The 23,243-nt window shown below is 36.8% G+C and overlaps 1 protein-coding gene across 1 annotated transcript; it reads right to left on the minus strand.

Annotated features, from left to right (window-relative positions):
* Positions 1–322: 322 nt before the first annotated feature.
* On the minus strand, positions 323–2,597 carry LOC113702111 (F-box protein SKIP2-like). Its single transcript, XM_027223109.2, has one exon. The coding sequence runs from the start codon at positions 2,234–2,236 to the stop codon at positions 590–592; it is 1,647 nt and encodes a 548-aa protein (XP_027078910.1). The 5' UTR covers positions 2,237–2,597; the 3' UTR covers positions 323–589.
* Between the last annotated feature and the right edge of the window lie 20,646 nt (positions 2,598–23,243).

Consider the following 23,243-nt stretch of genomic DNA (forward strand, 5'->3'; position numbering starts at 1 on the left):
TTTCTCTCTCTCTCTTTTTTTTTTTTGTTTTACAGAAAAGGAAGAGAATGAGAATTTGCCAAGAAGAAAACTGAAACACAAGGTTAACAGTGAGGATAGTACAAAACGTTTGCTGGTTCTGCTACCACATTTGCATTGGAAAGTAAAGCAAATAATTGAAGAAGCTTAAGAACTTGTAGACATACTTTTGAAGAGCAACATGAACCTCGATAAGAAACTCCAACCTGAGAGAGACAGTATTTTCCAAATTAAAGAAGAGTCCAGATTCCAAAAATTGAACCAGGAGGAATGCACAAATGTGGTGCTTTAGACAGCAAACATATAGCTCAAGAGCTAACCTTAAAGAAATAAGCATTAATTTCAGCTTAACATTCTTACACAGATGTTAAATGCAATGCCACACAAACAATTGCTTCAAGGCAAGAGGGTCTCATTGCATTTTTGAACCACTTTAAACAGACAACTAACAAGACATTTGAACAAGCAAACTTTCAAAACCGAATGTAGGAGTCAAACACCACTTGTGGCATTACAGAGAATAATTCAGAATAAGCAAGAGTTTCTCCAAATCAAGAGTTCATTACATGACTCATAAGACAGCATTAGAACTACCATTACCATTTAACCACCGCCCAAATGTGCAAGCCACGAGGCTCCTTCCCCCAAAAAAGCCAATTCTTGACTTGAAAGCTGAAGATCGACCAGCATTGTTGCTTGACAGAGCATCAGAATTAACACCACCACCAGCATTTGTCATTCCATTCACATTAGATGGATACTCTGCTCCATCATCTTGCTCCCCGGCATCACTTGCACTCACCTCAACTGTCTCAACTTCAGTCTCCTCCACATCCAAACTCACAGTCAGTGATCTCCTCCTTGCCCTCAGCCAATCCGCAACCTCGCTAGTAACTTCCCTACACTTCTTAACTTTAATTTTCACCAAATTCGGACAACCCCATGCAAAAGCCTCAATCCCCTGATCAGACACATGGCATCCTTTGATACAAAGCTTCCTCAAAGCTACACATTTCTCAGCTATATAAGAAATCTCAGCATCCCCAATCGTCTCGCTCCCACAAAGCGCCAACCTTTCCAACTTCTTACAATTCGCCGCAATGGCAGACATACTAACAGAACTTGGATTCAGACCAATAAGAACAAATTCTTGAAGATTCGCAGAATTCTTAGCAATTGCAATCAAACCCTCATCACCTATCCTATTTGATCTCCATCCATCTATATGAAGCTTCCTCAAAAGTTTACAATGCTCGGCCACGGCCACAACACCCGCGTTTGTGCAGTCCAACGCCTTCACCAAATGCAGAATCTCCAAATGAGAGCATTTTGAGATTGCTGTCAACCCAATATCACTCAACTGAAGCCTTTCTAGATGAATCTCGACCAAATTATTCTCTTCTCTATTCGCAACCGTCTCCAGAAGCCTATCCCAATCCCCCAAACAACGCAATAGCTTTAAAGTCCTCAAATTCTTGGAACCTATAATTAACGGACCAAAGCTCAGCCCGTTATAAAGCTCCTTCAAGCATATGGATTTAAGCGATGAAGCTGCGGCTCCGGGGCCGATAGGAGCGGCAACGACACCATCGTTGACACCACGGAGGCGCTTAACGGACAATTCTTCGAGAGAGGAGCAATGATCGAGCAAAGCATTCATGCCTTCAGCTCCAAACGTGCAAGACCCACAAGAGAATTTCTTCAATACTTTGCAATTTTTGGCGATAAACGCCATACCTAGATCGGTGACTTGACGGCAGCCACGGAGCTTGAGGCGCGTGAGGTTTCGGCATCGGAGAGAGATGAGGGCGAGAGCGTCGTCGTTTATGCTTGAGGATTTCCGGTCGCATCTGAGGGCGAGCTTCGTGACGGAGTCGAAGCGGGAGAATATTGCAGGGATTTGCGAGTATATATCGGCGGTGGCGTTGAGAGATAATCGGTGGCGGCTCTGACCCTCGACAAGGAGCCATCGCTTGGAAACAAGGGAGCAGCTTTTTCGGTCGCCGGAGCTGAGGGATTGGAAGATTAAAGCTAAGCACTCGTCGGGAATCTCGGAGGTATAATCTTGCTCATGCCCGAAAATAGGGAGAGTAAGCTGAGCACTGACGTCGGTGGAAGAGACGGCGTCCGGTTGATTAGCGGTGATGCAGCGGCAGTGGCTGGAAGTCGGGGTTGACCCACCCGGTGAGTATACATGTACAGAAGCAGACTGACCCATTATCCGGAGAGAGAAAAAACGAAGAGCTTATGCGTCTAGGGTCATATGTTATCAACTTAATAGTCCGGCGAGGACGGTGGAAGTAACACGCCGGCGGTGTGATGGGGTGGATAGACTCCGTTGATTTCCTTTCCCGATACGGGGGCTTTGAGAAAATCCAGTTCGCACATAGAATAGAAAATATTGGGCAATGGGCTTCTTAAGGAGTTGAAATTGGGTCTAGCCGGAATGTTCATTTGAAGAGTGGGAAAACATACGGATTTTTTACTCGGGGGGTGTTGGAAGAAAAAGAGAAGGTAGGGTGGGGCATTTGACCCGTCAAAAGGGTTTTGTTGGGGAATGGGTTTGGCTTTGGTCGTGGAGGCTAATACTACTAATAGAGATATTTTTCTATTTTTCAGGTCGTTAGACTCTCTCAGGAATCATCGACACGGACAGCCTACGATACAGCCTACACGAGATGGACCATCCACTTAAGTCATACGGTACGTCATTTTGGATTGCATTCACCTTTTTTCCTTCAGAAAAAACGCAGAAAGGCAGGCGGGCAGATCGAGTTTATTCAAGGGGAGACCAATTCCATCCCTTGTTGAAGGCTTCAATTCAAAATGGCCGGTGAAGTTTTGGGACAACACGACACGGTTAACTTGAATACCCTGTGAGTTTATTTTGGATTTTTCCTATTTGATTCTCTAAAACTATGGGGTATTATTATTATTATAGTTTGTTTGGAGAGCATCCATTAAACTATATTTTGAATATTATATTTTTAAAAATATAAAATTAATTAGATAAATAAATAAATACATTGGATGTAAACAAAATTAAATAAAGAAAGCACATAACTGTAACGGAGAATAATAATTATTAGTATGTATATATATATATATATATATTAGATTATGTGAATATTAGGTGCATTAATGATGTTTTTATTATTACGCAAGTCTGTCACTATCAATCCACCCTATCAAAATGAATGTACTTTAGCACGAAGAACTAAGATGCATACAAACAAAATGAATTGGGCTCAACAACGCCACATTGTGAATTTGTTAATTGTGCTACTTCTACCATTATAGAATACTCATAAATCTTATTAGAAAAGAGTTTGGTGAATGAATGCTCATTGACTCGTTGAGAGTGTATATTTGTTACGCTAACATGTGTACCTATCTTTGTTTCAATATCAAATTTTTTCAAATAAAATTTCGTTTGTATCGTAAACATATTTTTTAATTCAATTTTTTATATTATCAATCACCTTTTTATCTCATATACATCACATCATAAAAAAAATGTAATAATTATTTTAAATAATACTCTATCAAAACAAACCGCTGATAGTAATTTATGTATAGTAACGGGTGTCCCGGTCTCTATTAAGAAAATCCTCGATGAAAGAAAAGAAAAAAAAAAAGAAGACATTAAGCCTACCTTGTATCATGTGTCTTTGGAGCACTTAATTGGTTGGGTTGATCAATTAATATGTGGAAATTAGTTCAGACTTCGTATATTGCGGCTCGACATGTCATCATTGGCTGGAATAGACCCTGTCAACTGCTTTGTAAACTTGATTTGATATACGTGTGTATCTAGTAACTTTTGAATTTCAAATGCGGACAGATTTTTCTCCAGGCAAATTCTCTGAAAATGGAAGCCTTCTTTACAAGTAGTTGCGAGAAGAAAGATGAACAAGCAGAAGCATTCCACGCTATGATTTTTTATCTACTACTGCAATTGTCAAAGCAAAATTTGATCAGCAGAAGATTTCATAATTACAAGTGAAATTTCAAAGCAAAAATCGATCAAGATAAAAATTACTGTAATTACAAACGAAATTGCACTCATATTCAACAATTGAAATAGTCTACCCCTAGTTTGATACGCGAAAAGGTTTGCAATGAAAAACCTTTTCAATTTATTCATTATACTCTAGTGTTCGATGTGTAACTTTTTTGTTGGGTGATTTTTTTTCTCTAAAGAAGCCTATTTCAACTTTTTTTTTCTTCTCGGAACTCCATTCCTTACAAAATTCTAGAGAAAGTCCATTCATATTCCATATTGAAATATCCAAATTATAGCAAGAAACACTTTAATTGTAGGCGTCAAAATTTACCATTCTATACATCTCTATCTTCTATATACGTGTCAAGTGTTAAGTTATTTGTGAATTAATAAATGTCGGTTACATTTTGGTCATAAAGATTTCTTGTTCTATTAACAAATGACATTTTTCCCTTTTTACTATCAAATAATGTATTTAATGAAATTTTTTAACATATTTTTATTTACAAAGTTAGATTATGTGATGGTATTTGCCAACTCAAAATAAGTAATAACATGCCAAAATACATTCATATGCACTCTAGAAAAAAAGGGGGGAAAAAAGCTACTTGACCTTCAGCTAAGTGACAAGTACACTTTTTTTGTTTGTAAATAATTTTAAGGGTCGGATGGAAGTAAATCAAGGGGACATAGGAATTGACATGCATGTAGTTTAACTATTAAGTTTGGCTAATTTAGTATTTAATTATTGCAATCTTATGTTATAAAAAAGTGAATTCATTATTATTAAGCCATACATCTCTAAACCAGATATCCATGCAATGTATTTGTTCTTGCTGCAAATCAAACTCAAAAAAACTAGGCATGTACCTTAAGATGGTAGTGTCAAACAAAATGAAAGAAGAAATATTTTTATGTTATATTTAGAGTAAACTTCGTACATACTAATTGTGTATACACTGTTATTACTGGATCCATGATATATGTACAAAAGTTGAATTTCAAAATTAAATTTTATATAATTGCCATTCTTTCAATATTGAGGCAAAATTAATCCTTATATTGAAGGCATTTAAGTTAATATAATAATTTTCCATTCTATTTTGTCTTCTCAATATGATTATATCAAACGCTGGAAAAGAAATTAACATTCCATTATAATTTCGATTGCCTAATACTACTAGAATCATACTCTTTCTGACATTTTTTTACTGAAGTAAGAATTTACGCAAATAAATCTAATTCCCACAGTAACTCCAAAAGTCGGTAACTTTTGGAGTCCTGTGAGGGACTTATCTACCCAAACCCCAACCCCCTCAATACTGGAATCATACTCATTCCGATGAGAAATGAATTTTGGATGAGAAGATCGGTGCATTCGTACGTGCTAAACGTGGGAAGGGGAGAAAGAAAACTGAGTAACACGTTAAAACGAACACGCGTCCGCTTACAGCTTTCCTTTGAACAATGCAATTTAGCCCCTATCGTCGTTCGACACTTTCTTTCCTTTCTTTTATTTATATATATATATATTTCCTTTCGTTGGTTCCCTGGACCATACGGTCCATACCTCACTTTAATCGGTTCATTTTTCTTTTCCTCAGCAGTGAAGGCCAACAAACGCTCAATGTCGACACACGTCCTTCCAGACTTGTCGTTACTAAAAGATTTTAGTCCAATAATTAGAAACCATAACCTCAAAAAAAAAAAAAAAAAGGAACGAAAATCAATTAGAAAATACAGAAAGGTGTGGCATTCCGTGATTTATCGCTTTATTCTTCCCCATTAACAGCACTAAACGGCAAATATTAAATTGACCGACTCTGTCAATGAGCTGTTTACTTTCTCTTTTTCTCGTATGAAAAGGCGAGTAGTTGATTATTCTTCTCGCAGATGCTTTCACAAAGCTCCACATCCAATGACCTCCCTCGATTTAATCAAGTGTTGAAGAGAGAGAGAGAATTGCTGATGCTTTGGAGAAAAAAAAGAAAAGAAAAGAAAAAGAAAAAGGTACTCATTAAGGAAAGTGCCGATTAATTGCTGAGTGGTTAGAATTTAGGTGCGACACATTAATGCGAGTACGCGCGTCAACGGAGAGAAAACGAAATGGTGACTAACGAACGTGATTGAGGCTGGCTACTAATCCTTGATTACTGGTGGAAACAAATCTAAACCCAACCGCTAATCCTACCTTTCAGTCTTTTTTTGCCCTGTAGTAAATCTTAAGTGGGCGTCCTAATTATGATATAAAATTTACCCGTTTCCGATCATTTTGGACAGACTTGCATCCCTTTTGGCAGTTTGTTAATTGATGAGAATTGTCGAATAGATTACGAATTTGTGCGGGATGCGATAACTTATTTAAAAGTATTTATTTTTTAATAAAAATATTTACTAAACATTTAAACGTCTTTAAATTTAGTGTATTAGATAATGAATAATTTAAAATTTTTAAATATATTTGTCTCTTTATTTACTCCACCTGTCTCACTTTGATAGGTTTGATTTGTTTTCTCACAAGAAATAAGAATTGTTAGTTAATTTTGTTGGAAGAATAAGTTTAGCTCACTATTTTTTCTAAAATACATGTACATTGAATGGAGTATGACTAATTAACTTTACATTAAATGAATTGGATTATATTCAATAACAATCTACATCAAATAACTACATTCTTCAATTGAAGAGTGGACTATTATTTGGAATGGATGGAAAAAGGAAAACAAACCTATTAAAGTGATACAAAGGGAGTAATTCATAATATAGGATAAAATGATTAAATGTGATGGTATTGGAGAAGTAGGAAGTACTACAATTAATTAGTGCTATCTAATTTTTCCAAATATTGGTACTACTAAGTGTGATGATATCAAAGGTAATTAGTGCTATCTAATTTTTCCAAATATTGGTACTACTAAGTGTGATGATATCAAAGGTGAATACAGATGCACTAATTAATTGTAGTGCTTCCTACTTCCCACTACTAAGATTCGATTGGATAACGATGCATGGATGAAATTTCGATTGGATAATGATGTATGAATGAATGTATTTGTAGTACTTCCTACATCCTACTAGTGAAATTCAACTGGATAATGATGTATGAATGAATATAGAGACCATCAGAATTGGATGCAATAGAATATTAAACATTGCCCAGCTTCTTGAGTGAACATATGAGGTTTCTTACTTAACCTACCAATAATTGAAAAAACAATGCATCCATTTAAGTCATTGTTAACTCGCATAGATTTGAAATTAAGTTTGTCAGGCTTATCAAAAAGTTGAGAATGGATTGTAATTTTTTTCTCAAAAAATTTTACATTTTTCTGTAATCACATCCTTTAATATATTTTTTTACCTCACATGTATTAAATCCTTACTTACAATCCAAAAGGGCTTTTGGCATTCGAGCGCTTTCAATGTTCAGTTGCCATCCCCAGTACTACTCAATGGTGGAGCAATAAATCTTTGCATCCCAAACGTTCTCCACATAATTTGCCCAAAACGTTGACCAATTAGAACAATCCCATCAAAAATGGAAAACTCCGAAAGAAAAAAAGAAAAGAAAGATGTAGAAGAATTGCAAAGGCTTGAGGGAGAAATATCTGCATCCACTTGTGAGCCACGACATGGATGCATGATTATAGAATAGGCTGGAGTGCAGTGGTGTGGAGTGGATGTTCCATTGTTCCCCATCAGCATAAATATTGGTCTGAAGTCTGCAACACCATACAGGCGGATATGATGATGGCAGAGGGTTGGTTTTGGTGAATATACCACCACAAATTAATGACTCCACGACGTCCCTCCTCCTCCTCCTTTGGTTTTTTGTTTGGATGGAGTGTTGTTTGAAATAATTACCGTGACACTTTTTGTGATGTGATGTGATGTATGTGAGATAAAAAGGTGATTGAAAATATAAAAAGTTGAATTGAAAAATGTGTTTATGATACAAGCGAAAATTATTTGAAAGCTCCAAACAAACCCAAGTCTTCCGTAATTCTTCAGCAATAACATACCTAGCACCCTCCAGAAAAGTTCTTGATGTACGCCCATTGGCACAAGGAATAGGCATATGTATCTGCAAAGCCAAATACTAAAATTTAATAGCCCATATGTTATTTCCAAATGATAAAATCATTCCTCCGAAGAGTAATTTTGTTGTTTTGCACAAAAATGGCTGTGGAATTAAAACATGGATTGTGGCATTAATAGCACTCACTTATCAAAATAATAATAGCTGTTTCCTTTTTTTTTTTTAGCTATTTTTTCTTAATATACTTCTTTTTGTGGAGGGCAAAAAATCCCACCAAGCTACAGTAGGTCTACTATAAGAAACTTCCGTGATATCGTGACCAAGTTTTGCCTTTAAACCCCCCTCCTAAGTCTTAAGGCTGCAGAAGTACCTGAGTTTTGGTTGCAACTTGCAAGTTGAAGCTCATCTTGGCCAAGACATTTCCAGAATTGTTACTCGCCAACCGAAGTGACTGACCATTCCCCATTTCGACCTAGAATTTCTTTAGGAGATAAATGGTCATTTTTGTCCCTCATTTTTGGAGTCTTGAGCAAGTTAGTCTCCTATTTATCACTGCAACCATTTTAGTCCCTTGTATTTATAAAAGGAAGTCCATCTAAGATCTCAAGTGGAAAATTTTGAAAATCTCGAACGGAATTAGTCAGGTTCAAGGCATGTGACCCACTAAAATGAATGTTTTGTTACATAATCTATAAGATTGTGTCTAATTTTGTTCTTTCAGTAATTTAAACTCTTATTTTCACAATAGAAAATCAATGAAGGACTTTTAATGAGAAATTAGAAAATTCTAATAGACATATAAGAGAGAAATTGGATACGATCCTAAATATAATGAACCAAAACTATCATTTCTAACTATGTGCATGACAAGCGTACATGACTAATTCCATTAAAAATTTTTAATTTTTCATTGTTTAAAGAATGTATATAAACTGGGAAGGGGGTGCCAAAGCATGGTCGTCCTCCATGTCTTGCTCACGTGCGGGTTGTCAAAGTGGCCTGAGCTGGAAATCTTTTTTTTTTTTTTGCGTTCTTCTTTCTTCTTTCTTTTGTCCTCTTTCTTGGAAGAACCCAACGTCTTTGTTTTTGTCCTTCTTCTTTGTTCTTTGTTTGTTTTTTTTTTGTTGTTCTGAAAGTTGCCGTCGTCCTCCATCAAACGTCTTTTTTGTCCTTGGAACCCAACACTAATTATACCATCTTTGCTAAGCAGTGTATGTTTTATATTGAGCTGCTTTGAATTGGAAATCTTTTTTTTTTTGTTCTTCTTACTTTTTCTTGGAAGAACCCAACGTCTGTTTTTTTCCCCTTTTTCTTTTTGTTCTGTCTTTTGTCCTTGGAACCCAACACTAATTATAGCATCTTTGCCAAGCAGCATGCTTTTTATATTGAGCTGTTAAAATTGGGATTGTAATGATTAGCTTTCTATTAAAAGCGGATAATAGGACCTTAGAACCATAACATATCGCTGTCAAACAATAATAAATAACTTTCGAGTATACACGGCAGCTATGCAGGACGACTATACATTATTATAGCAACTTTGCTAAGCATCGTGTTTTTTATCGAGCTGTTAAAATTGGAAAAGTGATCATTAGCTTCCTATTAAAATACACTTCTTACTGGTTCCTCGGATTTGAAACACACGCTCACTGTTTACGCCTTTTCATGGACCCTTTCGGCCCGGCTTTTCATGAACAGGGGTGGATAGTAGCTTTTTTTGTACTTTTTCATGCAGACGTCTGGCCCTGTGTTCCTCTTCTCCGTCTTATTTTGCACTAGCTCCTTGGCCTTCCCTGGTTCTGTTACATCTTTTGCACTCTTACTCTCGCCATCAATATACTCCTTGCTTCTACTAGCTGGAAGAGGTCCTCGTGTCCTCGTTCTATTTCTACTTTACGCTTCTTTTTTTATAATGTTTCTTACTTTCTGCCTATCCAGTTTCTATGCTTAATTAGGCTGTGCTTCTATCAATCTGCGATCAGTTTCGGTTGTTTACTGATTAGCGTTTTTCCTTTGGTGGGCTTAGTTCCTGTCCCTATACTGCTTTTCCATGGTGACTGCTGCTTAGATGGTTTACGTTTGCCCGCGGCTAGCCTGGTTATGTTGTGTGCGTTGACTTTGTTAGCTTCGTACTTGCTTTTCCATGCTGTTCAGTTCCAGAACTGCTTATGTCAACTGGCATGTCACCTATTCCATTTTTTTAGCAATAACTTAGTATCGTGCTTGCTTTTCCATGCTGGTGTTTTAAAGCTGCTGCTATTCCTCTTATCTGTATGTGTTTGGTTTTGTTTACTTATTTTTTCCTCATTGCATGTGTCCTTGTTCGTTGAACTATTTTTGTTATTTCTTTATACATGAACTGCTATTGTTTAGCTTAGTGCATGTGTCGTTTACATTAACTCCGTTTCTTTTGTTTCTTGCATGCAGGTTGTGCGTTCCAACTCCTACGGTTACAGGTACTCTCTGCTCCTCCACTGTGTGAACTTTGCTGCTTAATCTTCATCATCATCCAATCTTTTTGTTGCTGGTTAGCCTTCATGCTTATTCCATCTTTTGTAGAATTTTTTACCCACTTCTGTTTTCCCTTTCCCAGTTTTCCTGCTTTCTTCTTCTGCCATTTCCTATTTCTTTCTTGCTGCTATTAGTTTTATCGAGTCGCTTGCATGGCTTGTCTGCTACGGCCGTTGTGTGGTTTGAAAGTAAAACATGTAGTCCCTGCCTTGCCGGTGTTCTACTGTTTTATGGCTGCTGGATGCCTTCTGTCTGGGAGTACATGAATTCTTTACTTCAGTGGTGCCAGCTTAATGGATAGAAATGCCAAGCGTCGCAAGCGCTATGCCGAAATGCCACAAGAAAAAAAGGAAGATCTCTTGCGGCGCCGCAGGAAAGCTAATGCTGCACGGGAAAAAAATGTGACCCTTCCTCCTCTTGTTCCTAGATCTGCAACTCGCCTCTTAAAGAGAAGGCGCGGAACTGGTGTTCAGCAAACAACTTCTACGCTCGTAGGAACAGTCGTCTGTTCTGATGCTTCAGCCAGCCAGTGTCCAGCTCCTGGACAAAGTCACTTTGTCGAGCAAGACGGAGTTGCTATAGATGCTCATGGACTAGCATCTTTAGCCGATTCTGTATCCAGTACGCCAAACGCTTCTGAAATAGCTATTTCGTCTCTCTTTGGATTGCTTGCTGTTCCAACGCAAGCTGCTAATACAGGTATGTCTGCTTCCTTATTTTGTTCCGCTGCCATTTAAGTTATGGCTCCTTTGGTCTTGTCCAGTTCCTCACTTTCGGTTGTGCTCTAAGTACTCTTTTCTGGCTTGCTTCTTTTTACTTTCTTGTCCTTTGTTTCTGCTACCGCTAATTTTTGGAGCTTCACTTTTCTATAAGGTAAACGTAAAAGGGTTACCAAAAGAAGTCGTTCTCGGCTGGACAAGATTGCAGAAAAAGTTTTGCCCCTGCCTTATGCTCCGCCCTGTCAGTATTGTGGAGCTCAGCGATTCCATATGGAGCCTCCTAACTTCTGCTGTTCCGGAGGAGGAGTTAGCCTTGTTAGCTCGTCAATGCCTTATGACCTTCGTCGCTTGTTTACTGGAAAGGACGAGGAGTGTGAACACTTTAGGAGAAATGCTCGCACTTACAACAATAACGTTGCTTTTACATCCTTGGATGCAAAGTATGATAAGGAATTAACTAAGAACAAAAATGGCCTTTATACATTTCGCTTCCAAGGCCAGGTCTATCATTTTCTCGAAGGATTACAGGCGCGCGATGCTAAGGCTTCTGGTATTCAGTTATACTTCTTTGATACCGATGAAGAGCTTGCCAGAAGAGTTGATGGATCTCCTAAGTTAAGAGAAACTACTCTCAGGCTGCTTCTGCGTATCCTTGCAGACAACACTTATGCCAAGTTCTTTAAAGATCTACGCAGCGTGCCGAATCTTGATGATCACATGATCGTTCTCAACTGCAATGTGAGTCTGGATCAGCATGTATATAATCTCCCAATCGCTTCCCAGGTTGCAGCAATATGGACTGGAGATGGTGATGAATCCACAAATGCTTCCGCTCATATTCAAGTCTATAGTCACTCAGATACAAGCCATAAGATCAAGCATTTTTACTCTTGCTATGACTCTCTGTAGTATCCTTTGTTCTTTCCTCGCGGGGAATGTGGATGGCATCCTGGTATCCAGCGGGTTCAAGAGCACAGCAAAAAACGCATCTCTCGTACCTGTGAAGACCAAACCATTGTTGACCCGGCATCTCTTGCCAATGCTTCGCAGTTGATTGACTCGGAAGAAAGAGGTAGGTTTTCTTCTATTTAGCTTCTTATCTTTTTTGCTTCTCGTTGCTAATCGTTGCTTCGCAGTTGTGAAAAATGCTTTCGCTTGACAACTGCTGATCATGGAGTTACTTTTATGTGTAATACTTGCAAGAAAAAATATAAAAGCACAACCAAGGTCTTTTACGTGGTGCAGCTTATTACTTCCATTTTCAGATGCATCTTTTGCAGCTTATTTATATCTATCACTGATTTGGAAACTTCCCCAAACAGATGTCGACTTAACTGATGCCACTGGAACCATTACAGCTACGCTCTTTGGTGACTTAGCTGAACAGCTTTTGTCATTTACAACTGTTGAAGTAATGGAACACTTTAATCAGGTCAGCTTTCTATCATATCTAGCAACGAAATATGGATACAATTTAGCCGTGCCCAATGTTTGGTCTTTTTGATCATTCTGCAGAATATAGAGGTTCCATTAGAGAAGCTACATCAGGAGCTCAAATCAAAAATATTTATAGCTCACATGAAGCTTGTCCAGACCCCACTGGCAGATGGAAAACGCCGCTATACAATGCAGCACTATAAAGAGTATTCCAACATAGACTCTCCTCCAGCAAAGATGCCCGCAGAATGCTCCTTTTCGAGAGCTAAAACTTCTCTCATTCAGAGATTCAGTGAATCTGATGATACTCAAGAAACTGACCTGCGTACTGTCGAGGCCAATGCACTCAAAAAGCCTAAGTTGAATTAAAGCGCCTATCCATGGTGTAACTCAAACTCCTCTTTTCCAAATGCCTCATAGTGAATGGTTACTGATAGGTCTATGAAATCTGATTTTGTCCCTCATTTTGCATCGGTTTATGCTTTGTATTGGCCTAGGCAGTAATTTTGTCGCTCTGCCAACCTCAGAATGACTATATCCATTAGTTGTTCTTGCTTATTGTTTTGCAGTATTGAGTGCTTCAATTGTTAGCTCCTTCGTAATGTCTTGTGTTGTGGCGCGTCTGCAAGTATTGTTTCGCATTGATCTGCTGTTCAATGCAGCAATTGCCTTTGTCTATATTTCCAGCATAACTCAATACTTCTATTACTTTACAATTAGCAAAACTCTCCTTGCATTTTTTTTATATCGCAATCTTATTCCAACTTACCTCATCTGTCCTCTCCAAAAAAATGAAAGCACCATTAATGTGCCTGTTGTGATTTTTACATGTTTCGTTTTCCAATGACCAGTAATGGTTCAACTGTTGTCATTAAATAGTTAATGAGTCCCAAGAATTTTAAGCATGCTTTCTCTATAATCAATAGGACACCTTCAAGTATTAACTCAATCACTTAATTTCATCTAACTGTTCACCCGACACCATCACAACAAACTTATTCGGTCTTGCGTGCTTCTCCTATATATACCCAAACAGCAAAACACCTACTGCAACATAGAGTAAAGAGGCAGAAATTGCATTTCACTTTTAGCTAAGAATAAAAAAAAATGCAGTCCCCCCAGACTGTTGCCTCATCCAATTTGCCAGCAAGAAATACCACATTTCATTCATGCTGCTTTTTTTTTCAGATTGAACGTGCCTGACCAGGTATATCCTTGTTGTCTGAATTGGCTGTCGTTATTGCAAATACGTCTTATCTCAGCTTTCATAATGCTTGAATTTCTCTGCAAATTTTAGATATTTCCTCCTTAGTTCCAAGCAATCCTCATTAAGCACCAGTGCAATCAAATTACTCTGCGTGAGGGCTACAAAACATGGATCATTAAACTCAACAGACAGTGGTTTGGAGATGGATGGCAGGAATTTTGTCGCAGCAACATCCTCAGGCAGAGTGATTCTTTCTTGCTCCGTCATTCTGGAAGTTTAGTTTTTGATGTGATTCATTTCTCAGAGGACCGTCAGCAAGCACGCATGCCATGGACAGATCCATTACCTAATATTCTACATCTAAAGCCATCCTTTGGATCAGAATGTTAGCCTTGCTCTTTTTTGTCTGATTTCACTCATTATTCATTTTTTTTTCAGAAAATTCTGCTTGCTTGCCTCATATGTATATAATCTTCTTCGCAGTAAATAGAAAGCTAAGAATTGTACGACAGCGAGTTTTATCATCAATGAAACCAGATTTTGCAAATAACTTAATTGAAGGAGCGTGTTTCTATCAGATTGCTACAGGGAACACTCGACATAAATTTGTAAGTTTTTTTTTTTTTTTACTTTTAAATGCATCTTCCCCTGATTATTCTGCAGCAATGTTAACGATGTTGACTGTGCCACCAGAAAATTTCCAAATTTACGCTTCACTGCTTACTTGGTGACAAAACACCTTCTGTTACTCTGAGGACTGGAAACAAAACAATAACTGTTACCATGCATGGAAGGCAGTTTATAGATAACTGGGACATTTTTGCTGCTGAGCACCAACTTGAACTGGGTGAAATTTTAGTTTTCCTTCCTGAATCAAGCTACACCTACACTGTTCTAATCTTTGACAGATATGGTGTAAAAAAGCAGTTCTCATGGTATCACAGTTTCCATGTTTACTCCATCATGAAGAATGAATCAATTTAGATCGATAAAAAATAGCAGCTTCCCTGCATCATGTTTCTTTTTTTCAAGCGTTTACTATAAGGATTCTTTTCACTTATATATTATTCCATTCTCTGCAGCTTCTTTTTCTTTGCCACCTTATACTTAACAAAAGAAAAACTCTCCTGCTGAAAAAATTACCCACAACACATGGCTTCTTAGACATTTCTATAACCATGCTAGGAATCCAAAAAAACTTTCAACCGAAGTAAATAATTTCTCTGCTTCTGAAATACATGTTCACTGCCCCTTCAATTTGGGCATATTTACACTGTACCACCGTGCGCAAGCACGGTGAACATCTCCTAGTAGATACTAAATTGGCCTGCTTTTGTAAAGATAAGGGACTAGAATGGTCGTCATGATAGATAAGGATCAAATTGGTCAAAATGCAAAAGATGAAGGACCAAACTAGCCATTTTTCCATCTCTGTAGTTTTCAACATACTTTTGACTGGGAGGAAAGAGAGAACTTACGGGTAGAGACAAATCGGGAGTTTTATTACTCCTAGTATTATTATTTTGCTTTTGTGCCAAATCGAGATGCCGGGTACCAATTGGGCCTCTCTCTTCTCTCAATTAGGCTAGTCGTATTTTCGGATATGGGACGATTGACGAAGAAAAGAGAACTGACACGGTGGGTCTAGCGCTTATATGACCCCAGGAAACTTTTGTTTGTGAGGTGGGCTGGCTAGCCCATCACAGTAAGAATTCATACAAGTCTTAAACCGGAGAACTAAATAGTTTGCGCCTGCCTTGTAGTCAGCTTCTAAGCTCGATATACAGTCGAATATTAGCTTTTGTTTTTGAAGATTGAAGCAAGCCCAGATGAATCCCCATCCTATTTCCCTTTTCATTCCTCTTCCTTTAGATGAAAAGTGATGATAATATCATCGGTATAACGCACATCACACATAAAGAAAAGTTGGGTTAAAATGATTAGCTTTAAGCTATTGTCAATTGTTATTTCCAAAATAACGGGGAATTGCATGTAATACAGACCATCTAAGTTAATGGGATATGATACCTCTTTTTGCAAAGAATACAATTCAATTATTTTGTGATTGCTTGATAAACTCAAATTTTACGGACAGAAACATGAGAATTTTTTTTTTGTAAAAATGTCTCTCTTAAGCACTATTACTAACACATAGGGCCGTAAATAAATCAAACCCTCAACGAATAGTTCGGATTCGATTCGTTACGACTCTATTCAAATTCAACTTTGAACGAGTTCGAATTCAAATTTGCATCAGTATTAAAATTCGATTAAAGTATTAAATTAAATTTGAACTTTACATATTTGGCTCGTTAAGACTCGAATAATAGTTATATATATATATATGTTATTTAATATACATAAATATTTTATATTAATAATATATTTATTATTATATTATATATATTATATATTTATTATTGATAAAATAATACTAAAATGTAGAAAATAAATAAAAATTTCGAGCTCTTGAATCGAATTCAAACCTACCGAATATGATATTGAATTAAGCTCGAACTTAAATATTAATCTCATAAAGGTTTCAAGCTCGAGTTCGAGTTTGGACCCAGAACTTTGAATAGATACCGGCAATTTCAAAGTTGGATTCAATTCAATTCGTTACGGTTCTACTAACACCCGTACAATTACAATGCTGAAAATGGCATAGAATTCTGCGTAAAGCCAGAAGGGCAAAAAGGAATGCCCGGCGCAGAAGTCAAGTAGCATATATGAAGCAAAAAGCAAACACTAATGAAGTTGGGCACTAAAAGACGACAATGCTGAACAATGAAAAATTGAACATCACCCATCTCAAGTCTCTCAACCACTGGCCAGTTCATGGCACGCAACCTCGCAGGTCGAGCCACCAAAAAAAAAGACGAGAAAAAGAAAGACTACTACGTATCTAGAATTATATATATCATTCAGAACGACTATGAATGCTCCTCCATGCATCACTTTTTACAAAGTAGAAATCTCTTTTATTTTTGTTAAAAATCACTGTAACTGCAGGCATTTCAGCTCCTTTATCGTAGACTACGCAACTGAAACAAAAACTATATGGAAATATCATAGCTTTGTCATTGTCTCGCTCTCTCTCTCGAATGCAGAGCGAAGTAGAAAGAGCACTCAGAGGACCTTTTGTGTGTACAGCGAAGAAAGATAGGGTTCCTTTTGTATTGTGACTGGTGTATAAATGGTAACTGACATGAGAAACGACAGAAAGCGCATATTGGACTTAAGCTTTTGGCAAGTAAAGGAGGCAGAGCCTAACTAAGCTTTTTCTTCCAGATGTTCCGTATATCTGGGTTTTTCTTGCACGGGTTTAAAGGAATTCTTTGCAGAATCGAACACATACATTACCTTTTAATGCTTGGTTATGCTTCAGCTTTTTAAGAAAGTAATCGTTATCACTAATCAGCCATGAGAGTAATGAAAAGGGAATTAAAACCTCATATAATGTACCTACCATGGCATGCAGTTGTAAGTTTAATATACCCAATACTTAATGTGTATGGCTTATGCTGAGATTGAAGGAGGTTCTCCGGTCTTGTTTGACACTTGAGAGTCAAAGTTCATATATACTACTATATCATGAGAAGAGAAGACGATATGTAACGTAAGATCAACTCCTTTTCTCATGTGTAATTTGTTTTAGAGATTCCATGTTTTCTAATTTTGAGCAAATAAATAAATTCATTCATTTAAATTTGACTCATAACCTGAAAAAAAAAAAAGAAGATAAACCAATCCCCCACATTTAATTTTGGCAAGAGATTTCCCGAGAGTTGTGCAAGCTATTAATCAGCATAATGTGCTACTTTTCTTAGAGTAACACTTGCATGAGCTCTTCGAATCCAGGAAATGTAATTTAGGTCATCAATTTGGCGCAGTAGAGGTGTACTTTTTGCCAAATTCTGGAGTAGCTACGGCGTATTAAGCTGTATCCATATGTGACGTAGAGCAGGTATTCACTGTACATATATTCAGAAAACAAACACACAATTGAATTGATGACAAAATTTCCATCTTTTGGTCGAACCATAATAAACATGAGAATGTGAGAGCTGCGAAAATGAATAATGGCAGTAATGAAGGTGCAACTGCGAATCGCTTGTCAATAATTACCCTGACACTATCGGAGGTCGACTGCTGGGATCCCATTCATTGGATGCAATAATAGCAATAGCTTTTGCTAATTATTAGTCGACCTGTAACTATAATCTTTACTCTTTACCTTTCGGCACCAGCTCCAACTGTTCACGGGTTTTAGTGGTGACGAAGGAGAAACAAACAATCATGGAGCTCTCTCCGTTTCTTTTCTTCTGTTCACGATGGACGATGAAAAGCATAGGAAGCGGTACACACGCTACGGCGTACTAGAATCATCTACTACTATTAATTTGGTCTGGTTGATTCTCACTAGGGTCATTAATTGAGTGGATTATTAATTTGTGTACCATGATGTCCTTCCCCGGACCGGCTGAGTAAAGGCAAAATTCATCGAGTAACGGTAATTCATTGCATTGTTAACGGAATATTAAACCTTGGTGCGTTTTGGAATATGGCCTTTGGATTCAAGCGCATGGTCAGTATCATTCAATGAAAATCCATAAGAAAAAGTAAAAACCTTTTCTATGCAAAGTATCTGCGTTGGAAAGCAAAAATGTTTATAGACGTGGGAGTTGTCATTTTGAATCAGAGAAATGTTATTCGCATTACCATTTTTATTAGTCACTCTCCCACAATCATTTTAATCATATTATTATTTTTATCTATTACATTATATGATAAACTAAATTGTGGGAGTGAAAATAACATTACCCTTTGAATTATTTGTCCTTTTCTATCGATAAAACCTTGCCACTTGAGTTGTTTGGGTTTTGACATGATTTACTTTTTATCTGTTCAAAACAATTGAGTTGTTTGGCATAGGTGAAAATCTTTGTTTGAAATGGCACAATGCAAGTTGAATTGGTAAAAAACCAAATCCAAGATATAAATAATGATTAGCATGAGTATTTAGAGTTGTAAAGCAGCATATATGGGCATTGGTAAAAAAAAAAAAAAAAAAAAGTTCCATCTCAGAAATGGTGGAAGATCGAGTTTTTTTTTCCCCTCTTCTCTTATTTGAAAAAGTTTAAAAAAGAAGGGAAAAAGCTAAGTTCAAAACGGTGGAAGGAAAACAATTACAGCCCATACAAATTCTGGAGGAACGTAAAATTTTAAACTTGTAACTACTAGGGCAATTGAATCCTAAATCCCGTGGATTTAGACAATGGATGTTTCTACCCCAGAGAGTCAATAGTTTTTTCACCTATGTGGTTTAGTTAACGTGTCATGAAAATTAATCCCAATGAGTGCAAAAATTTCAACTCGATGTTTGGGGTGGAGATGAGATTTAACTCCCTCTAATTCCTCTTATCCCAAAGGAATGATTTCACAAACCTTCCTTGAGTCTGTAATAATTGCAGAGAGCTCTCCCCAAATTTTAAAAATTATATTTACCTCCATTATATTTACTGTTTATATAACGATGTTGGTCCAACGATCCAGATTTTCTTTCAAAGACCCTAAATTGCTTTTTTGTACAATACTAAAAAAGAAAAATAAAGCATACTCGATCACTTTCTTTCATATTTTACACAAATTTACTATCCTAATCCTTTGAACAACCGCCCAAGCATAAATTCCAATTCCAATTTCGAGCAGCCACTTAAAAGTTCCTAAATTGCATATATAACATCAATATGTGCCACGTCAAAACACACACACACACATATACCTGATAATCAATTTTATTCTCAAAAATTAAATCTCAATGCCCCAACGCCTTTCCAATACTAATCTAAGCTAATCTTGTCCTTAAAAATATTAACATCTAAGAAATAGAGAATAAATTTTACCTCCACAACAAAATCATAAACAACAATTATTAATCCAACAAAAGAAATCCTTATGCAAATTATTGATATTTTTAAAAAAATCTTGATAACAGATAAAATGCGATGACTTTCACATTTTTGGTCATTCTTCCTATTTTAATCATCAATTCATTATTTATTTCTCTATCACTGCAAATCTCTTCATTTACTTTTAGCTTGACATATAATCTTCTTTGTGTGTTGATTTTGCAACTTCAATTTACTAATACCCATAAAACTCAAGATAATAAAAGAGGGAATAGCAGCGTAACATGTAAAAAAGAGAGAAGCAGAAATGGACATGAGATAGAGACACAGGATTTTTTTTGGGGGTTTTGTAAATCATTGTCTTAAACCGTGAATTGTCCACTAAGTGAAGGATATCATAGGTACTTTACTATGTTAAGGGAAATAAGTGTAATTATTTAAACCAAAGGGGAGCTAGATGAAATTGTTAGAAACTTCAAGGAAGGTTTGTGAAGTTATCCCTTTCCGAAAAGCCTGTTAGAAACTTTCTACAAGTAAGGTAATAAGAGAAGAACTTTTGCCCTTTGTTCGAAACAACAATACTAGTGCTTTAATATTTTCTTCCCTCAAACTTCTCACTTCAGATTTGATGGAGAATGAAAAATCTGACGGTACATTCTTCTAGATATCATGCAAATATATATCCCTCATAATATTTTCATTTTCTAACAGGAGTAGTTGGCAATCAAAAGTGCCTTATGTTTATTTCTTGACCTACATTTTTTAATCCATAATTTTCTGAAATGTTCCCCCAATGGGTACAAAGGCATCCATCTGAGTCGGTGGTGGTTTAATTCCTGTCGAATTACCCCTTTGGGGGTGCATAGGTATCCGTTTGAGCTGACGGTGATTCAGTTCTCATCGAGAGTCGATGGTGGTTTAGTCCCCCTGAATTATCCCATTATAGAAGAATAGGTATATCATAGGATTTATCGTGTCCGACAAAAAAAAATAACATTTTCATTTCCTCGAAAAAGAATCTTTAGCATGAATTGGTAAGTGGCTTACTAAGTGGCCAAAGACAGTAACTTGTTTTGCACAGCCATAGTGGGTGTTTTAATAGTGGCCACTGCCCGTCTGAGCCTGCTTTTAGTTCGAACGTACCAAGACGGTCGCAAATGCAATGGAGCCTGGCCAAGAGATTTTAATTGCTACTTGGTACTAACGAAACAATAATAATAATGGCAATATTTGTGCAGAGCAACAGAGGTAAGGAATGGCAACTGGCAAAGGAACCAACCACCACCTCCAGCAGCAAGCTATGGGAAAGGATGAGGCGTACGTACGGGCCCTATGTTTGGCAGACCGACGAAAGAAAGGCCAACAATTATTGGAGAAGACATGGAGGGGTTCCGTTCCCTTACATATACAACATGATCCTATTGTGCGATGCTTTATGCCCTGCAGCTAAGCCAAATAGTAGCAATTTCTTGGCTTTGTTAATAAATGTTTTTCACTGTTAGACTTTGGCCAGTACTGGCCAACGAAGAATGGTGCGATAACAGAGTGTGAGTATGATTAATGTTGTTTACATGATTTAGTACGACAATGATACTTTAGTGGTGGTCAATTGTCTCAACAACTCAGTATATAGTAACTATTTTTTTCCAATTACATGTGGCTGATGAGCAAAACTTCCCATGACACAGTTTTGAAAATTTCCCAATATCCTTGCCCTTTAGTTAGATTAGGAGTTAAATCCAAATATGGGCTCGCGCTTGTTTATCTCGGAGCCTGTAGTGTTACATTACATATTTACATTACGTACCCTTGGTGGGTTGAGAAACTCTTCCCTATTTAATTTGCATGACTAAATAATTCCATATATTGCGTTTCTCTTTATTTTCTCAAAAAAAAAAGGTGTCATTACTGCAAAGAAATTTATGAAATCTGGTACAAATTATGAGAAAGTGTTAGTTATGAAGTGTCTATCTTTCTTTTTTCACGTACAATTGCCAAATATATCGTAACGAGAAACATGGTAGTACTGGATATAACAGGAAATCCGTGACCTTTATAGTCTATTATCAAGAAAAAAGAGTTCAATTTTACCTAATTCAATCACTCAACAAAATCAATCAATTGGCCACCACCATAGTCTTTTAAGGCTTGATGTGGTGGAAGGTTAAGGATACAAACATTACCTCCCACCATGTGCCCACTGTAGTGGCTTAAATCCACACGAATGCACTACGCATCGCATGTGCACTATGCACCGTTTGGCCTAAAGTTGATTTAGTTCCCGTCGGTTTCTCAACAAGTCCAATTGGACTTTCCTTTTTAAAATAGGTTAGAATAAAAATAGAAGTAAGTGTGGAATATGCAAACCGCGATTGACCAAAAATATATATATGTATATATATATATATCAGTTAGAGGTGGCAATTTGTCCCAAGTCCCAATGGGTTACCCATGCCCATGGGGACTTTGGGCGGGATGGGTATTGGATTTTGATATTGGGTTTAAAATGGGACAAATCCCAATTGTACCCATTAATTGATGGGAATACTTGGGAAATACTTGGGTACCCATTGGGCTCAAATAACAAGGGCTCTGTTTGGTTTAACTATTTTTGGGGGGTATTTTTGAAATATTTTATTATAGCAGTGTATATGAAAAATTTTTACTATAAAATTTTTTTGAAATATTTGATATACTAATATGGATGGGATGTTTTTTGAGTTATTGTATATTACTGTAACATTGTATTTGAAAAACTTATTTTTTGAAAAAATAGCCAATCCAAACGAAGTCTTAGATTCAAAAATTATCTTTAACAATTTTTACAGTCATACTAGAGAATATAATCTAGTAGTTTTCCTAGTCATTATCCACAAGAATTTTCAACATTTCAGTCAATTTAGACCTGTCATCTTCGGACAATGATGAGAATAAATATTCAATACCTTAAGTACCTTGGCCATCTTGATATATGTTGGAATATGACTGTATATCTATTTTTTCCTTTATTTGTTAATCCAATTTTTGATGGGAATCCTGAGTATAAAGCACTTGCATGTTTATTTAATAAAATTAAAAAAAAAGTAATAAATCAAAAATATTAAAATTATATAAAAAATAAAAATGAATTAAAGGAAAAAAATATGTAGAAAATAGATTTGGGTATTGGGCGGGATCAATCTAAACCCATCCCAAAGTGATCCCGCCCAACTTAGTCCCAAAATACATATGGGTAAGATTGGGCCCAAACCCATATGACCCGGTTCCATCACAAACCCAAGCAAATCCCGCCCATCCCGCCCATTTTGCCACCTCTAATATCAGTGAACAAAACCAGGGAGCCTGAATATATGAAGGACGTCCTTCTCTTTCTTAGGTGACTGATGGTTTTTAG

This window comes from Coffea arabica, chromosome 7e, assembly GCF_036785885.1.
Source record: "Coffea arabica cultivar ET-39 chromosome 7e, Coffea Arabica ET-39 HiFi, whole genome shotgun sequence".
NCBI classification, from domain to species: domain Eukaryota; kingdom Viridiplantae; phylum Streptophyta; class Magnoliopsida; order Gentianales; family Rubiaceae; genus Coffea; species Coffea arabica.

Bases quoted from the DNA above. Each gene is read 5' to 3' on its own strand.
- LOC113702111 (XM_027223109.2), bottom strand. From the start codon at position 2,236: ATGGGTCAGTCTGCTTCTGTACATGTATACTCACCGGGTGGGTCAACC.